Source organism: Rhipicephalus sanguineus, chromosome 4, assembly GCF_013339695.2.
Source record: "Rhipicephalus sanguineus isolate Rsan-2018 chromosome 4, BIME_Rsan_1.4, whole genome shotgun sequence".
Classification (NCBI taxonomy): Eukaryota; Metazoa; Arthropoda; class Arachnida; order Ixodida; family Ixodidae; genus Rhipicephalus; species Rhipicephalus sanguineus.
The window spans coordinates 64,066,556-64,083,186 of NC_051179.1; the positions used below are offsets into that span (position 1 = coordinate 64,066,556).

The 16,631-nt window shown below is 49.3% G+C and overlaps 1 protein-coding gene across 1 annotated transcript in view; it reads left to right on the forward strand.

Moving 5' to 3' along the window:
- Positions 1-4,069: 4,069 nt before the first annotated feature.
- LOC119391254 (scoloptoxin SSD14-like) overlaps positions 4,070-16,631 on the forward strand; it is a 38,755-nt gene continuing 26,193 nt past the window's right edge. The window contains exons 1-2 of the mRNA XM_037658931.2: positions 4,070-4,217; positions 15,218-15,430. Of these exons, the coding sequence (XP_037514859.1) occupies positions 15,228-15,430 (203 nt within the window). The 5' untranslated portion in view covers positions 4,070-4,217; positions 15,218-15,227. The remainder of the gene's footprint in view (positions 4,218-15,217; positions 15,431-16,631) is intronic.

Genomic DNA, 16,631 nt, shown 5'->3' on the forward strand with positions numbered 1-16,631 from the left:
GGGAAGGTTCTTGCACGTTGTACAAACCCGCGCTACGGTTTCACCCCACTCAGGCGCCGCCACTAAACTCAACGTTTCACGCATGGCGCTACTTAGCGGCGTCAAGTCTTTCATGTGCCATAGTCTTTCACACACGTCGCACACGTATCCAAACGGATTGTTTACGAAGTCCGTCTCGAAGGTCCGAGTCGCACTGGCGCTTTCGCTAAGTTTCACAGTATAGGCAGTCAATCGGCGAGCCTTGACGTCATCGACGGCGTCTTGTTGTTGCTGCTGCAGAGGTGGTCGGGCACGTCGCTCAGCATCCTGGCGACACCGCTTTGCTAGACATTCCTCCCTTTCCTCCAGTGTCTCCGCAGCACGTTTAGCCTTGCTCTGTTCATGCTTCGTACGCTGAACCGCTAATTGCCAGGCAACTACTTCGGGATCCGATGACATAAGCTTCTCGGCTCTTCTGCGCCGTTGAGCAGCATTTGCGCTCTCCTTCTCCATGGCGTTACCCACCTGCAAACGCCAGTCAGAGGCGCTAATAAGCGGCACCAGCGCATTGTCAGACGGCGACTGCACAGCGAATGCGAATAGCTGCGCGCGCCATGGCTACGACGTCACCCCTCTCGAATGCGCAGAGCAGCAGCGGCGAGTCGCGCGCGCCGGCGCCAGTCTGTCTGCCCGGCTACGACGCCACTCCTCCCGCTCTCCGCCACCAGCAGCGGCGCGCCGCGCGCGGTGGTGGCGGAGAGCGCGTGAGATGCCGGCTCCGCACTCATCCTCGCGCATGCGCAGCACGGCTCATGATGACCCACGCGAAATCGGCTCCGGCTAGGGAAGTGTACCTAACGCTACAAAAAGGTAGTGGCCATGCTACGCCTCTCGCGTGCTCAGGCTGGCTCGGGCACGTCATGCGCACGTGACCATGCATGCGCATGACGTGTTCATGGGTATGCGTCATGTGATCCTCTGGCTGCGCTGCCGAAGAGGACAGGGAAGGGATTTGACTTACGAAGGCTACACGGGGCGAGTGGCAAGGGTTTGCAGCTCGCCTTCTCGCATCATGGTTTCGCGCCGTTACAAATTATTGTTTCTCAGCTTGTAATGAACCGATATGAAAAATTCTTGCGGCATAATGCTCTTCTTTCGACACACAACTACTTCCAGCGTCGAACTAATATTCGCTAAGTGGCTTGGTGAGAGGCCCTTTAAGGCGAAAGGCTGATATATCTGATGCGAAGGTGACCTTGAGCAAAAGCAGGGGTCGACTCGTAATCGAACAAAAATCACATGAGTACACGCGCGCCTCGTGGCTCGAGACGCACGAGCTGTGCGTTTACGTCATCTCTGCGGCGTTCGCGTGAAAAAAAAAAACAGAATATAATATAAGCAGCGTTCTTGTGACTCGGCCTATGCTGAACGCTGTGGCGTGACGCGGAAAGGGTGCGTAATGGAAGACGCTCAGCCAGGGCCTAGCGGATTGTGTGGTAGGCCGAAGAGGCATGCAACGACAGAGGAGGCTGACTCGGCAAGCACGAAATGAGGAACGACGATCTAAACGGCTCGTCGGATTCTTACGTGACGTTTCAGTCTTTCACGAATCGCCACTAAGGCTTTCACCTTAGAGCTGTCGTATCGCCAGCAGAGTCCCTGGGAATTTGTTTTCCTGATGAATTTACCCATTCAACCGCGGTGCATTTACACAGGATTTGCGGCCTGCATGCAACCGCCCTGCGGACGGATGGATACCTGTTTCCAACAGATCTGCACGAAACACGCGGAAAAGGGAGAATAGATGTAAGTAGAGCATAGGATTTTGGTGTAAGGGAAGGTTGCGTATCTTCTACTCCAGATTTATCTACAACGTATTACCTTTTCGACGTAACTAATGAAGATTGATTGATTGATTGATTGATTGATTGATTGATTGATTGATTGATTGATTGATTGATTGATTGATTGATTGATTGATGGTCAGTCCGGCGGAAGCGGCGATGCGTGAAGCGACGTTCGTAAGAGGGCTCCACAAAGCAGCGGTGGGTACAAGGCTGAAAGAGATGAGATCACTCGTGCTTACGGCGAAGTTGTATGTGATTCAGGTCCCGGGATTCCCTCGAGTTAATAACGATAAAGAAAAACCGTTCCGCGAACTGAAACAAAAATTGAAATCACGCGTACAAAATAATTGATATCACTTAGTTCATGTGTTCGTACGAAGTATAAAGGCTGCCTTCTTGGTGGTCAACTCGGCTTAGCATATACAATCAGCATTTTCAAATTGCAGGGCAAAGAAAGGACCGAACTACCATATTCGATACCGACAAAGGTCTAATACTTTGAAATTTACGATGTGGAATTCGTTGTGAATCGTACTGCCAATTTTCTCGGGCAACAGCTTCTACTTGACAACAATTTCTATTTATCTCCCAAGTAAAAGTGTTCAGTTTAAATAGCAATATTTCGTAAGTGCAGATTATCGGTGACGGGCGCGGCCTCTACTAAATGAAGGTCAAGGTGAGCTTCGTGATTTCACTCCGAATATTTATTGCGATATATCACATATGGAGATTATCGACGGGTGCTTGTCGTCGCCGTCGGCGTCATGTTCCATGTAAAGTCCTTTCGATAACATGTTCTACTCGCGGGTAAAAGCGCGCGAGCGGGGGCGACGAACGCGGCTGAGCCAGAGATAAAACGAGCCGGCCCTTTTCGTCACACGGAGGGCGCATGCGATAACATCAACCCGCGTGCCATCGATTGCTCCTCAAGCAGAGAGGAGACGCCGCGCCCGTCTTTCTTCGGGCGAAGGAGCACGGGCGCCGGAGGAGGGGGGGGGCTGCGTCACTCGAGTAAAGTTCAGTTGTAAGTCAGTGCTCGTGCTTGTCATTCTTTTCTTTGTGTTTTGCCTTGTTTTTTTTCCGATGATTAATGGGATGAAGTTTATGCATTAGCAATAGACTGGCCTACACACACTGTCTCTAGGCAATCTGTAGACCACAATCAAGAAAAAGTGCAAGGCCATAAGTCCGTCGACAATCTGTATACTGGTCTATAGTAATAACCTATAGCCTATAGACATTTTCCTTTAAATATTTGATAGACAAAAATGACTTTTCATGAATCTACAGACCGTTATAGCCAATCTAGAGACTTAGACTTTTTGTAGACTAGTATAAAGAAGAGTGCGACCATAAATCCGTGGACTGTTTATATACTAGTCCAAGGAAACAGATATGTCTACAAACCTTACATAGACTTTCTTTTTTTGACAGGATAAGGTGCACACACAAACATGGACACTAGGAGAAAGACGCAAGAAGCACAGGCGCTGCGTGTTTGCGTCTTTCTTCTAGCGCCCGTGTTTGTGTGCGCGCCTTATGCTGTGAAAATGAGCAAGTACCAACTAGCACAATTAGCCACGATACTTGTGTAGACTATCTGCAAATATTTTGTAAGGGTGCACAGACAAGGATACACCACAGCTTCGCAAAATTGTTGCGAGCTGCTGCTCCCACGGGATGGCCGACAGCATCTCGAGCAGAATATCACCTTCTTGTTTCTCTTTTTGGTTGAAAGGTGCTTCAAGGGCGCGCTCATTCACAATGCCTCGTAACAACATACATCACCGCACGAAGGTAAAGAGAGCACTGTAAAAACAGCTCTGTCACTGTCATTTTGAAATTCAAGCTTCATTCCTTCAAAGACCGCTAGATTAACTGACAGGGTTTGTGAACTCAGAATTAGAAAATAAATGAATAAACACACTACTTAATAAATCTTGTTTCTTAAGGTAGACCGTGATAAGTAGAAAAGGACGACGCTCCCAATGATTTCTCTGCGCAAATGTCATGCCAAACGTTCTAGTCGCTTTACTGGGGGCGATAGCCGTTAAATATATCCATAGCAGTGTTGCCAGTGTCGTCCGGAGAACGCCGTGAGCTAGCTATCGCAATAATTCCTAGATTTCGGCAAATAATTTAATGAAGTACTGTCGTGAAAGGTTTATAAAGGCGTGAGCGTTGTAAACTTTTTATTCCTGGCGTGAATTTTAGCCTTATACTGCCACTTGCAATTACAAATATCAGGCTTAGTTACTAGCATTGTAGCTTTCCGACTTTTTTTTTCGCTGCCCGGACACAATTTGCTAAACCACAAGTGGAAGTTTCTAAGGAATAGAGTTGATTTTGTTACACTGTGGTCTTCCTTCGGCAACCTAACTGCTAACAAAGGTAAGCTTTCGAAGTGTGCACCTACCTTTTATACAGTTCATGAATGTCGATTAGGAGATCTTGCAGAGAAATGCGTGCATTAAAATCGCATACCGTGGTTCACATCAGTTTTTAAATGATTCAGGCTGAAACTTGTAAGAAAAACTGTTGTATATGCACAAAAAAGCTGCTAATTCTGTACACCGGCAACGATAGCCAGCCGCAGCCAACACTCGCCGATATAGGCCAACAATTCGCAACGATTGAAAAACGTTAGGCAGCATATCACACGTCCAAGTGCCTCTTTTATGGACTTATAATTCATGGAAGGTTTCAAATGCGAAATACTCTTTTAACAGGAACTTAGCCTCCGATTAGACGGGACTAGCACTGGTCCTGCTTTCCTGTCTTCTCTTGTGTACGTATGGATGGATGGATGGATGAATAAACTTTATTTCGGTCCCTCGGAACGCGCCCTAGCACGTTGCGGGCCGCTCCCACGTCGGAACAGAAAGACCAAGTCTCTCTGCTTCGTCGCGGGCCCGTTGGACTGCCCATAGTTGTGCTTCGAGTCCGGAGCTTGTAATAGCTTCTTCCCATTTTGGCGGCGTGATGACTTCGCCGCCGTGTGACGCGGGGCACCGCCAGAGCATATGTTCGAGATTAGCGATATCTGCGCATAATGAACATGCATTAGTTGGCTGTATTTCAGGATAGATCTTGTGCAATAGCGCGGGGTTAGGGTACGCCCCGACTTGAAGTAGCCTGAGTGTCAGAGCCTGTGGTCTGCTTAATTTTCTGTGTGGTGGAGGGTACTGTCTCCGCCCCAGGTAAAAATGTTTGGTAATTTCGTTATACGAGGTGGGCGGGTCCCGATTCTCCAAAACCTCAGCGCGCCCTCCGGTAGCTACACGGTCTACTAGTCCTCGCGCAGCTATGTGGGCCGACTCATTGAGATTGGGCGGGGCTCCCTTGATCTGTCCCATGTGAGCTGGGAACCAGACGAGTGTGTGTGGCTCGATGTTCTTGTCCCGGAGGATCCGCAAGGCCGGTTCCGAGATGGTGCCCTTGGCAAATGCTCTAATCGCTGATCTCGAGTCGCTGTAAATCGTGGACCTCTTGTTGTCCAGCAAGGCCAACGCAATCGCAGCTTGCTCCGCTATTTCGGCTGCTTTCGTCCGGACCGTCGTCGAATTTGTGATTATCCCCTCGTGGTTGATGCTCACTGCCACATACGCCTTCCCCTCGGGATACCGGGACGCGTCGACGAAGCAACAGTCCCCGGCCTGATCGTGAGCCCTTTCTAAAAAAGCCTTTGCCCTGGCCCGTCTCCTACCCTCGTTATGCTCGGGGTGGACGTTTCGCGGGATGGGGACAACGGTGATTCGTCCTCGCTGTTCATGAGGAATGCTGCAGAAGCGAGACTCGATTTCCGTCGCTGGAGTCCCCAACTCCCGCAGAATGTTCCTACCGGAACGCGTGGTGGACAGCCTCGCGAATTGCGCCTTCTCCTGAGCCTCCGCGATTTCTTCCAGCGTGTTGTGCATTCCGAGACGAAACAGTCTCTCCGAGCTTGTGTACACAGGGAGCCCGAGAGCTCTCTTGATGGCCTTCCTGATTAACGTGTTGAGCTTGTCACGCTCCGCTCTCTGCCAATTGTGCATGGCTGCAACGTAGGTAAAGTGGCACATCACAAAGGCGTGACCAGCCTTACGAGATTATCTTCCACAAGTCCCTGTTGCCGGTTGGCAACCCTCCTTATAAGTCTGATGGCATTGTCCATTTTTCTAGCGAGTCTTGTTACCGTCAGGTTATTGGAGCCGTTCGATTCTATAGTCATACCCAGAACCCGGAGGGAGTCCACCCTGGGGATGATGCAGCCTTCACCTGTTCTAAGAGTGATGCTGACGTCCTCTACTGGCTTCCAACCTTTCGGTTTGGGACCCCTGCGCTTAGGCCTGTACAGCAGGAGTTCCGATTTCCGCGACGAGCACCGAAGACCAGTCGGTTTTAGGTAGTTTTCCGTGACTTCAATAGCTTCCTGTAGCACCGCCTCTATTCGTCCATCGCTGCCTCCTGTACACCATATGGTAATGTCGTCGGCATAGATCGTGTGGTTAATTCCGTCGACTTCGGACAGTCTTTTAGACAGACCGATCATGGCGAGATTAAAGAGGGTCGGGGATAAGACTGACCCTTGTGGCGTCCCTCTGAAGCCAAGCCTGACCGGGTCCGAAACTAGGTCGCCCATTTTGAGAATAGCCTCTCTGTCTGTCAGGAATGATTTCGTGTAGTCGTGGAAGCACTTGCCAAGCCCGATACACGAGATCTGACTCAGCACGAAGTGGTGGAGAACGTTGTCAAATGCCCTCTCCAAGTCCAGTCCCAGTATTGCTCTTACGTCCCTTGTGTTGCGATCGATGACTTGGCCTTTGATGAGCTTCATGGCGTCTTGCGTCGAGAGGCCCGGCCTGAAGCCGATCATATTGTGGGGGTAAATGTCGCGGTCCTCCAGGTATGGGGAAACCCTGTTCAGGATGGCATGTTCAGCCACCTTACCCACGCACGACGTGAGCGAGATGGGCCGGAGGTTGTCGAGGCTGAGAGGTTTGCCCGGTTTCAGGATGAGGATAGTGGTGGCCGTCTTCCACATCTCCGGGACCCTACCACTCCTCCACGCCTGGTTGACGGCATCCGTCAGGTACTCCACCGACCTGTCATCCAAGTTTCTCAAGGCCTTGTTCTTGATCTTATCTGGACTCGGGGCCGACCTGCCGTTTAGGTCGTGCATGGCCTGTCGGATCTCCTCGATTCCAAATTCCGCGTCCAGTTCCGGGTTAGCGCCCCCAGCATAGTCAGGGGCGGGAGGTGGCGGGCCGGAGGCGATTGGTAGGTACTTACCAACCAGTTCTGCCAGTACCTGATTGTCCGAGGATCCTTGCCTAGCTGCATGAAGTATGCGAGTCAGTGTACATCTCTGGTTCGATTTGGTGTTGTTCTCGTTCAGCAGGTGCTTTAGGAGATTCCAAGGGCCTCCCCTCCGCATCTGTCCGTCTACCGAATTGCAAATCTCGCCCCATTGCTGCTTAGAAAGGACCTTACAGTGTTCCTCAATGCTTCTCTTGACCTCGGCTATCTTCTTGCGAAGCCTGCGATTGAGGCGCTGCCCCTTCCACCAGGTCAGGAGGGACTGTTTGGCCTCGAGAAGATGAGCTATTCTGCTGTCCATCTTTTCTACGGGGAGGTCCGTGGTGATTTCCTTAGTGGTAGCCTGGATGTCCTCGCCGATCTGCGCCATCCAGCGTTCAAGGTCGAGCTTCTCCTCGCCCTCAGACCTCTCCTCTCTTAGCTTGCGGAACTTGTCCGAACCGGTCACTCGGAACTTGTGTTGTCTTGTCCGTCCAACCCGCAGGACAGTGGCCAATAGGTAGTGGTCGCTACCAAAGTCGACGTTCAGGTTAGTCCAATTGACTTCCGCCACGTTCCGGACAAAGGTGAGGTCCGGTGTTGTGTCCCTGCTGGACGAAGTAGCACATCTGGTGGGAAACGCAGGGTCCGTTACGAGCATCAGGTCTTGGTTCATCGTTTCCCGGCAGAGGTCCTCCCCTTTGCGAGTGTCGTACGAGTAACCCCAAGTGTGGTGAGGAGCATTAAAGTCACCCGCTATAATAAGGGGGGCTCCTCTGGAGAGTTGTACGGCCTTGGATATGAGAGCCTTGAAGCGCTGTCTCAAGTCCTTAGGACTGCTGTATACGTTCAGAAGAAAGATGCTCTCTCTGTTAGTGGGTCCTGGGATGATTTCTATCATGACATGCTCGATTTTGCTCGAAGCCATGTTAAGATCGTGGACGACGTGAGTCAGCTTGTTGCTTATTAGCGCGCCAACACCTCTTCCTTCTTTGTTCTTCACGACAGAGCGGTAACAGGGTAGCGTGACGTTATCGGTTAGTGTTTCTTGTAAGAATATGACGTGCGGTTTCTCCGAATGTGAACGAATAAATTGCTGCAGAGGGGCCCTCTTGTGAAGGAACCCCCTGCAGTTCCATTGCCACATTGTGAATGCACTAGTTTGTGCGGCCATCGTGTGGCTGTTGCGACTGCGTCGTTGAATTATCCGTCGCCGGAAGTGGCAGCGCTTTCGGACCCATGACGGGTGCAACGACGTTTTCCAAAAACGACTCTATCTTGCAAAACCTCTGATTGTATCCTTCCTCCGTGGCAAGCATGCTACCCTGGATGCGCGAGACCGTCTCGCTTAGCTGTTTTATGCTCTCGCTGAGTGAAGGCAGCATTTCGCGAATCTCCGACCTAGCTCTACCCGAGGCCTTATCCTGCTCGCTAACTATGGCCCTCTTTTTGGCAGGCCTCTCCATTCCTCGACAACGGGCACCTCCGTTGACTGAATCGATTCCCTGACGACCTCGACCGGCTGTTGGCCTCCTCCACTCCTAATCTCAGATATCTCAGCCATAAGTCTAGCTATCGTGTCTCTCATCTCCTTATTTTCGCGTTCGAGTTGCGCTAGCCTCTCATTATCCCTGTCACACTCTGGCGGTGAACCCCGCGTTACCTTTTCCGCTGCACCTTGACGGACTTGGTCGGTCCATGATGGCTGGCCCCCGTGATGGCGATCCCTGGAGCGCGACCTCCTCGTCTCGAACCGCACCTCTCCTTCTCGGCGCCGGGAACCGGAGCGCCCCCTAGACCGGGATCTGGACCTGGCTGTGTTGCGGGAGCTCCCTCTGGAACGAGAGCGTCCCCTGGACCAGGATCTGTATCCGGCTCTGGTGCGGGAACGTCCCCTAGAGTGGGAGCGCCCTTTAGAGCTAGAGCGCCCCTTGCATTCTTGTGTGAGTGGGCTCCAGGCCATGTCATCGCCGTCCTTGCTTCCAGAAGCTTCTGCCGCCTTCTCCCATCTTCTTCTTCTCACAACGTAGGGAATCTGGTACCGTTTCCTACAGATCTTGTCTGCCGTTATGTGCGGACCTCCGTACAACTTGCATTTTGGCGTGCATTGATGGTGATCGTCCGTGTTAGAAGATCCACAACCCCTGCACACCACGTCGTTGGGGCTCGGGCAAACGTCGGCTCGGTGACCAAGCTTGCCACACGCATAGCAATTGTCCACCTGCTTGCGATACAGAAAGCACCGCACTAACACGGGGCCGTAACGCACAAAGTTTGGCACTTTGAAACCGTCGAAAAGCACAATGACCGTCCCTGTATTCTTGATTCCCTTCGCCCCTAACGCCAAGGGGTTCCTTGCGTTGACGATGTTTCTTTCCAGGTCCAGCGGGCCGTCGCTCAGCGTAATTCCTCTGATTACCCCTTTGCACGTAGAATGCGGGGCAGCCTCATAGGCGCTGACTTCGTGGATTTTACTCGCCACCTCGATCGTCTTGATCCTAGTATACCTCGACGCGTTCTCCCTGTCTGGTGTGCTAACCACCACAATATTCTGCTGCAAACTTGGACAGATGACGTCGCTGTTAGCCTTGGCTTCGTCGATCCCCGACGCCTTCATTATTGCTCTACCCACGGCCGTCACACCGGCCCTGGAAACATCGAGCCCACCCCTGGGACGAAGTATGATCTTCGCATCTTCCTTAGGAAGCGGGGGCATCCGAGCTGCCTTGATCACTTTCCTCTTAACTCTGTCTCCATTCTGCCGCTCTCCAGCAGACCCGCCGGCCTTAGGCGCAAAACCTTCCATCTTGGTCTCAAAACTCCTGGCGACGGTAGCCTTGTTGGACGAGCGTCTAGCAATGGCCGCTTGCTAGCCCAAATCTTCTGAAAACAACTCTGGGGGTAAATCCTCCCCTTCCACAATCACTTCCATTACGCTCAGAGAGTTCTGGAACCACTTCCTCTAGCAAGAGATAGCCGCGTAGAACGGCGCCACGCCGGGGTTCACCCTAGCCCCGTTAGGCCTAGCACCACCGCGGCGGCGTGGTCCGGACGAAAATCGCTAATAAAACCCGAAAAGTCCACCCACCGGCCAAAAGTTGGTGTCGGCGTAGTCCTCTCGTCTTATGCGCTCGCTGGTAACAGAATCCACTCGAAAAAACTCGGAAAACCGACCGAAAACATTTCAAAAATCGAGAGCCGCAGTTTGTACGACCATCCTACTTCAGCTCTTCGTCTTCCTCTCCCCTTGTATCCGTATGTCTGTTTATAATTTCCGCTGCAAAGATCACTGCCACTTCTATAAATGTTTTGTGTAGACGTGCGCACCTCGGGCTCATCGCGGGGGCCATGGTCTCGATTGCAGTTTCATGTGATGGTCATATACGTCACTAGTAGTTTTAACGCGACAGCGTTAAAGAGCCCTTGTCGCAGAAATTCCGTTATGGGTGCCGGCGTCGCTGGTTGGGAGCGAAACCCATGGAGGACTCTTGAGCTTCGCCTTCAAGAGTGGAACCCGATAGCGTAATCGGGCCCCGTTCGCATCGCCTTTTCAATCGCTAGTCTAGCTTCGCTTCTCGCTGGACACCTTGTTATGACTGACCGTCGTTGGCGACGCGTTGTCTATGAGAATGGACGGGCGATGTGTTCTCACACTACTGGGGATATCTGGATCCTTCCCAGAAACGTGCTGTCCGCGGCGGGAAGCAACCCACAAAGGAAAGAGACTCTTGCGAGCTCCGAAGGGCGGTGTAGCGACGTCAAAGATGGCGCCGTCTTAAAAATGTATGTTTTGACAAGAGCCATTAAGTCGCCGTAAACCCTTTCCTGCCCTTCTGGGGAGGGGTGGGAGAACTCACCCGACCTCCCCTCCTACCGGCCTGACCCCACAAGAGTACCATTGACCGCCGGAACATTGCTGCAACAACGAGTGCAACGACCCTTCTGCGACAGCGTAATAGACCTCTACCGCCCTACGTCACTCACGCCCCGTGACATCAGGTCACGTGACCTCTCGGCGCACGTGCAACGGCGGTGGTTAGCAAAACACTCCCGCTGCCGGCTCAGCGTGGTACAGTCGCAAGGTGTTTGGCGCATGTTTTTTTTTTCTTTTGAACCTTTTCCTTCATCTTTCGGTTCCAAGATTACTTGTGGTATGTGTCAAAAAGCATATAAATGTATCGTGAACTGCGTGACGAAAACTTTGCCATGCTGCTGGCTGTTTAACTTGGAGAACTGAACCCACGTGGTGGTCTGTGCGAGAAACAGCGGCTTCGTCTTCGAAAATGTGCGCGTTTACTGCGGCGTGTAGTATGCGTTGAAAGGTAGCAACGATATCGGTTCACCTTTGCGGACGTGAAACTGACAATATTGTGTGTGGTATGTGAATAACGATGCATCTTGTTTGCGAGAACATTGGGGCGCGTTGTGTCTAACAGGGCCGTTTGCAGTGACCGGTTGTCGACGGAACATCACGATTGGACATTTTATTTGACGCGATGATTTGACACCTCAGTGTTTGTGCTGCGTGCACAAAAAAAGAAACGGGCATGATGTCCGGGCTGAAAGGTGAGACTACGCATGAGCTACCAGCTTGTTTTAGCATTGCCGAACATGCATGTACGGTTTACCACAGCGAATACGCAGAACCATACGCGTATCGCCTTTTATTGGAGATGTAGTACGTCTTAATGGAAGCAGTGGAGATTCTTGTTTGTCATATTTTAGTTAGCTCATCTTTACGGCTCGATATTTATGAAGTGACATTCCGAGTTTGTGTACCAAGTCTAAAGGAGAGGAGTAAGTATGGAAACGCGTTGTAGGCATCAGATACAGCGAAGGAACCGCGCAAGGGGCTATGTATAATAAATTATTGTGCTTAACGTCTGAAAACTGCTGAGTGGATTATGAGGAACGCCGTGGGGGGAAAACTTCGCTTTAATTTTCACGGGGATTTGCTAACCTCAACCGAACGCACGCCAATGAGTGTTTCCTTCGTTTTTTTTTCATTCATCCCCGATCAGAATCTTCCGCAGTGAGTGAGAATCTATTCCGTGACCTCGCGCACAGTAGCCGCCAATGCTGCACATCGTTTAAAACTGCAGTGCAGATTTCGCGACGGAAATTGAGTACGTTCACATCCATTCCATGCTAATATTTCTACAAACACCAGTCGCCGTGAAAATGTACAACGTTCGCTTTCGAAGAGCATCAGATTTTTTTTATGCCTGTCATCCACGACGAGTAAATCATATGTTGACCTACATAAGCGTGCGCAGAGGAGGAGCAGGGGGCGCTCCCCCCTTTAGTCACCTAAGAAGAGGGGGGCACAAAGTTTAACAAGGAGGGGGGGAGGGGGATGAATGTAATATGTCTGAGCACTTTGTAATGGGTAGGCATTTAAGACAGCCGCTTGTTGCGCAATTCACATGTTTTGACGCCTGACGCGTTTCTACGCTTCTGTAACGCAATATTACATGCGTTAAGGACACTCCTTCCACTACATGACATTCATATAATGTTCTTTTCCAACGCATTTTCAAGCAAAGGCGTAGCTCTGTGGTAGAACACCTGCTTGCCGCGCAGAAGGCCACGGTTCGATTCTTACTCGAACCGAAGATTTTGATTATTTATTTTTATTTGCACCTTTCTCTATTTTTCGGTTACGGGCAACGCTGATTTTTCGCTTGCAACCAAGGACGCCGACATGACACCGTGCCGACACCGGAATTTCTGCGAAACTCGCTCTTTTAACGCTATCGCGTTAAAACGAAGGGTCCGAGTTGGAATCGAACCCAGGCCGCCTGCATGGTAAGCAAGTGTTCTACCACAGAGCCACGCCACAGAGTAGGGGTTTTTAAGACCCACCCATTCCAAAGCGCTCGGGCATAAGCGATCATCATAAGCCACAGAATCAACTAAGTGCGCAGCTGAGTAGGTGCATGAACTGCATTGAGGACGCGTAGTGGGTAGATGGCTCATTCGCAGAGCGATGAAAGATAGCGTAGTGGGCACTTCGCAACTGTACTTGCAGTAGGCATTCTACGGGAGTTTAAAAGGTCCGATGTTACGCACACAGCCGTTCCGTTCCTCGCGGCGTGGTAGAATTGTCGACCAGGAAGTCGAATATGTCAAACGAATGCGAAAGGGATGCGAACAAAGTTCGGTGTCACTATCACCTTGTTCTCTTAAATGCTGAACTTAAGCGTCTGTTAAGTTCTTTAGGGGTGTATTCGCCTGCTACTGTTGGCTAAGCAAACCGCAAGACAGTGCTGAAAAAATGGTATAGATAAGGTCAAGCAAAACAGTCGCGTTCTCATCAACGCAGCCTGTAGTGACCACTCCAAAACATCTGTTGAATCAACGCACTGTGGGAACATGTACTGACAGCAGGGTGAAGAGACGCTGAGCAAACGATGAGGAACGAATGACACCTTGAGGGGCTTTCTCTCTTCCTTTTGAATAAGGAGTGCTACAGTATGAGTGTACTTTATGGAACTACTGTGATAGAGCATAGTGTTTCAGTGCTTGAGTCGCCACTTCAAAGTGTACTGATAAGGCCGCAAGATGGGGAGGCAGGCCTCACAGCTTGATGCAGGGGACGACGACGACCGAAAAATTACGTAAACATATTACGCAATATCTTTACAGGCTGTGAGTAGGCTGGAGGCCCAAGATAATCTTATCGATAACATTGATACCATTACTGTCTCTTATATTCTGTTGGTACCCCTGTGGTCTCATTAATACCATTACTGGTAGTAATGGTAGCGGTTGTGTCCAATCACAGTGATAGCTGTGCATCTTGACCTGTGTTATTTCCCCATATTTTCCAGCTTTAGCTAGATCTTGTGGACGTGTGGTAGTCTCTACTGCATTATTCTTAAGACCCCGTGATCACTGTAAAACGTGAACACAAAAGTTACAAATTTATTTTTAGAGATGCTGCCGTAGCTTGCCGTAGTTCGTGCGTTGTTGCAAAAAAATTCCACAGGTGGGTATGCGCCACAGGAACTGGACAAGACCCACTACCGAGTACAGAAGGTGCGAGCTTTGAAACGAAAACTCTACTTGGCGAACTGGTGCATGTGAAACAGGTGAAAGAGAAAGAGAGAGAGAAAGAAAGAGAGAGAGAGAGAGAGCGAAAACGACGAAACGAAAGAGAAAAACACAGAGAAATAAAAGGAATGAAGACATAAAAAGAGAGAAAGACAGAGAAAGACAGAGAAAAAGAGAGAAATACATAGGAAGAAACAGATACAAAAAAAAGACAAAGAAAGAGAGAAATAAAGAGAAACAAAGAATTAATGAGAACGAAGCAGAGAGAGAGAAAAAAAGGGAAGAAAGAGAAATAAAGATAGAAAGAGAGATAAAGAGAAATAAATTGAGAAAGAAAGAAATACAACGAAAGAAGTAGAAACACACAGATACAAAAAACTCACAGGGTCCCTTATGCACTTACTGAAGACGACTAGGAGGCGAAATCCATCTTTTTCTTCTTAGTCGAAGTACTGAACCTGCCCCGCCACCCTTCGATAGCTTGCTGCACCTAACGTGGTTTTGTACTGCCTCCAAGATCCGCGGCACCTCACCAGGTTTTCCATTGCCTCCGTGATCGGACCACCTTTGTCCAAGCTACGATTTCACGTGATGACGTCATCAAGACGTTACGTCACGTTAAGTCACAGTCACGTCATGATGACTTCACACGTTTTGGCGATCTCTGACGCTATATGGCGACGTCATTACGTGATGATACTTTTTTGTATCACTCGTTCCCGACGCCCCGGGACGCCGACACCGACGGTGACATCTCGCGTTTGACGAGGCATTTAAGGCTTTCGCCTCAGAAGGAGATATAAGAAACAGAAAGATACGAGAAAGAAGGAAAGCCACCCAGCTGCGCTCTTCCTTCAGGCTCGACACCACTAGTGCGACGCTGGTATAGCATTTTTTTGTTTATCTTCATTTGAAAAATAAAAGTAAATTGGCCCCAGTAATTTTCTAGAACAATACTACCGATTTTTTCCTTCTTCAATGCATCAATAAATCGTTTTGTGTTAGTATGGTGCATGCACTCACAAAAAGACATTGCACATCTTTATGCTCTGTATTAGGTGATTGGCAATGAAGTCTGCAGTGCTCCTCGGACTGTTTCTGACCACCAAGGGTTTCTTGTATGCCAGTGCTGATTCGCTCGGTCAGCAGCAATCAACGAATGAAAGATGCCAGGCACCCGACCCGGGCAAACAACCGAAACCTCGTCCTCTCGGAAACTACACCTACTGGGGTATGACAACAGACGCTCACGAATGCAAAAATGTGTCTAGGTGAGAAGAAGGTATATGACACCTACTTACATATCTCGATCAAGACTACAACGCATATAGAAAACATGATTTGCACGCTGTTAATGTATTTTCTGCTTCATTATGCTGTCCCACAAGAAATACCTTATTTAGATTCCTAGACGTTCTACGCATCGAGCACCCTCATCATCATCGTTATCAGCCTATTTTATGCTCACTGGAGGACGAAGGCCTGTCCCAACGATCTCCAGTTTAGCTTATCTTGTGTGAGCTTATTCAGTTTTATCCATGCGAACTTAATTTCGCCACTACGTCTAACTGGCTCCATCCTCGGCGTCCTTTTCCATCCCATGGTATTTAATCCGATGCATTAACTGACCACGCCTTCTCTGTCCAAATTATTACATGGTAGGCCCAGGCATAATACTTTTTAAAGCCTAAATATTTCCACGAAGCCGGATATGCAAACTTCCATAATACGTGTACCTAAGTTCGTGCACACACATACGCGCTCTATTAGTATTTATTTCTGTAATTGTAAGGAATATTTGAAGTATTTAAATGAAACGCTGTCACCCGTCCGTTTGTAGTACAACGATTCAAAATAATTTTAAATTTAATTTGAATATTCGGGCTGTAAATGTGATAACGACAATTTTTTCTCTTGATGTACTTTCCGCAACTTTTGAGGGCTTCCGCAAAAGTGATTTTCCATATATACGAAGTAGGGTGGAGCAGTCTGTATTTTTATATTTAAATAATAAGCAAATTGTAATTTGCTGCGGTCGTTTCAACGGGATGTTATTGCTATTATAAAAAAAAGAAAGGTTTTGAGTATCGCCTCAGCAGACAGACTCACCTAGCACTTAAAACGGGCTGCCAAAAAAAGGCAGTAGAATACGTGAATGAGCAATCGAAATTACTCTTCTATTTACCTCACATGGCTCATGAATTTTTGCGTATTTTTCTGACGTATAGGGCTATTTATGAATTGTAACTGCTGACCGTCGCAAGGTCATATACGATCTTAAATGGAGTTTCAAGATCACAACAGTTATGCTAAAAACAGCCACTCCCTGCCATAATTACTAAATTGCCATACTTTCAGCTAAGGCTGTGTTGGAAATTTAACCGGAACGCATTTACTAGTAAATTTACTAGTAAATCTGAGAATGTTTCGTCATCGAGGAAGGCAACTCAAAAATTAGATTAGTGACAGCTG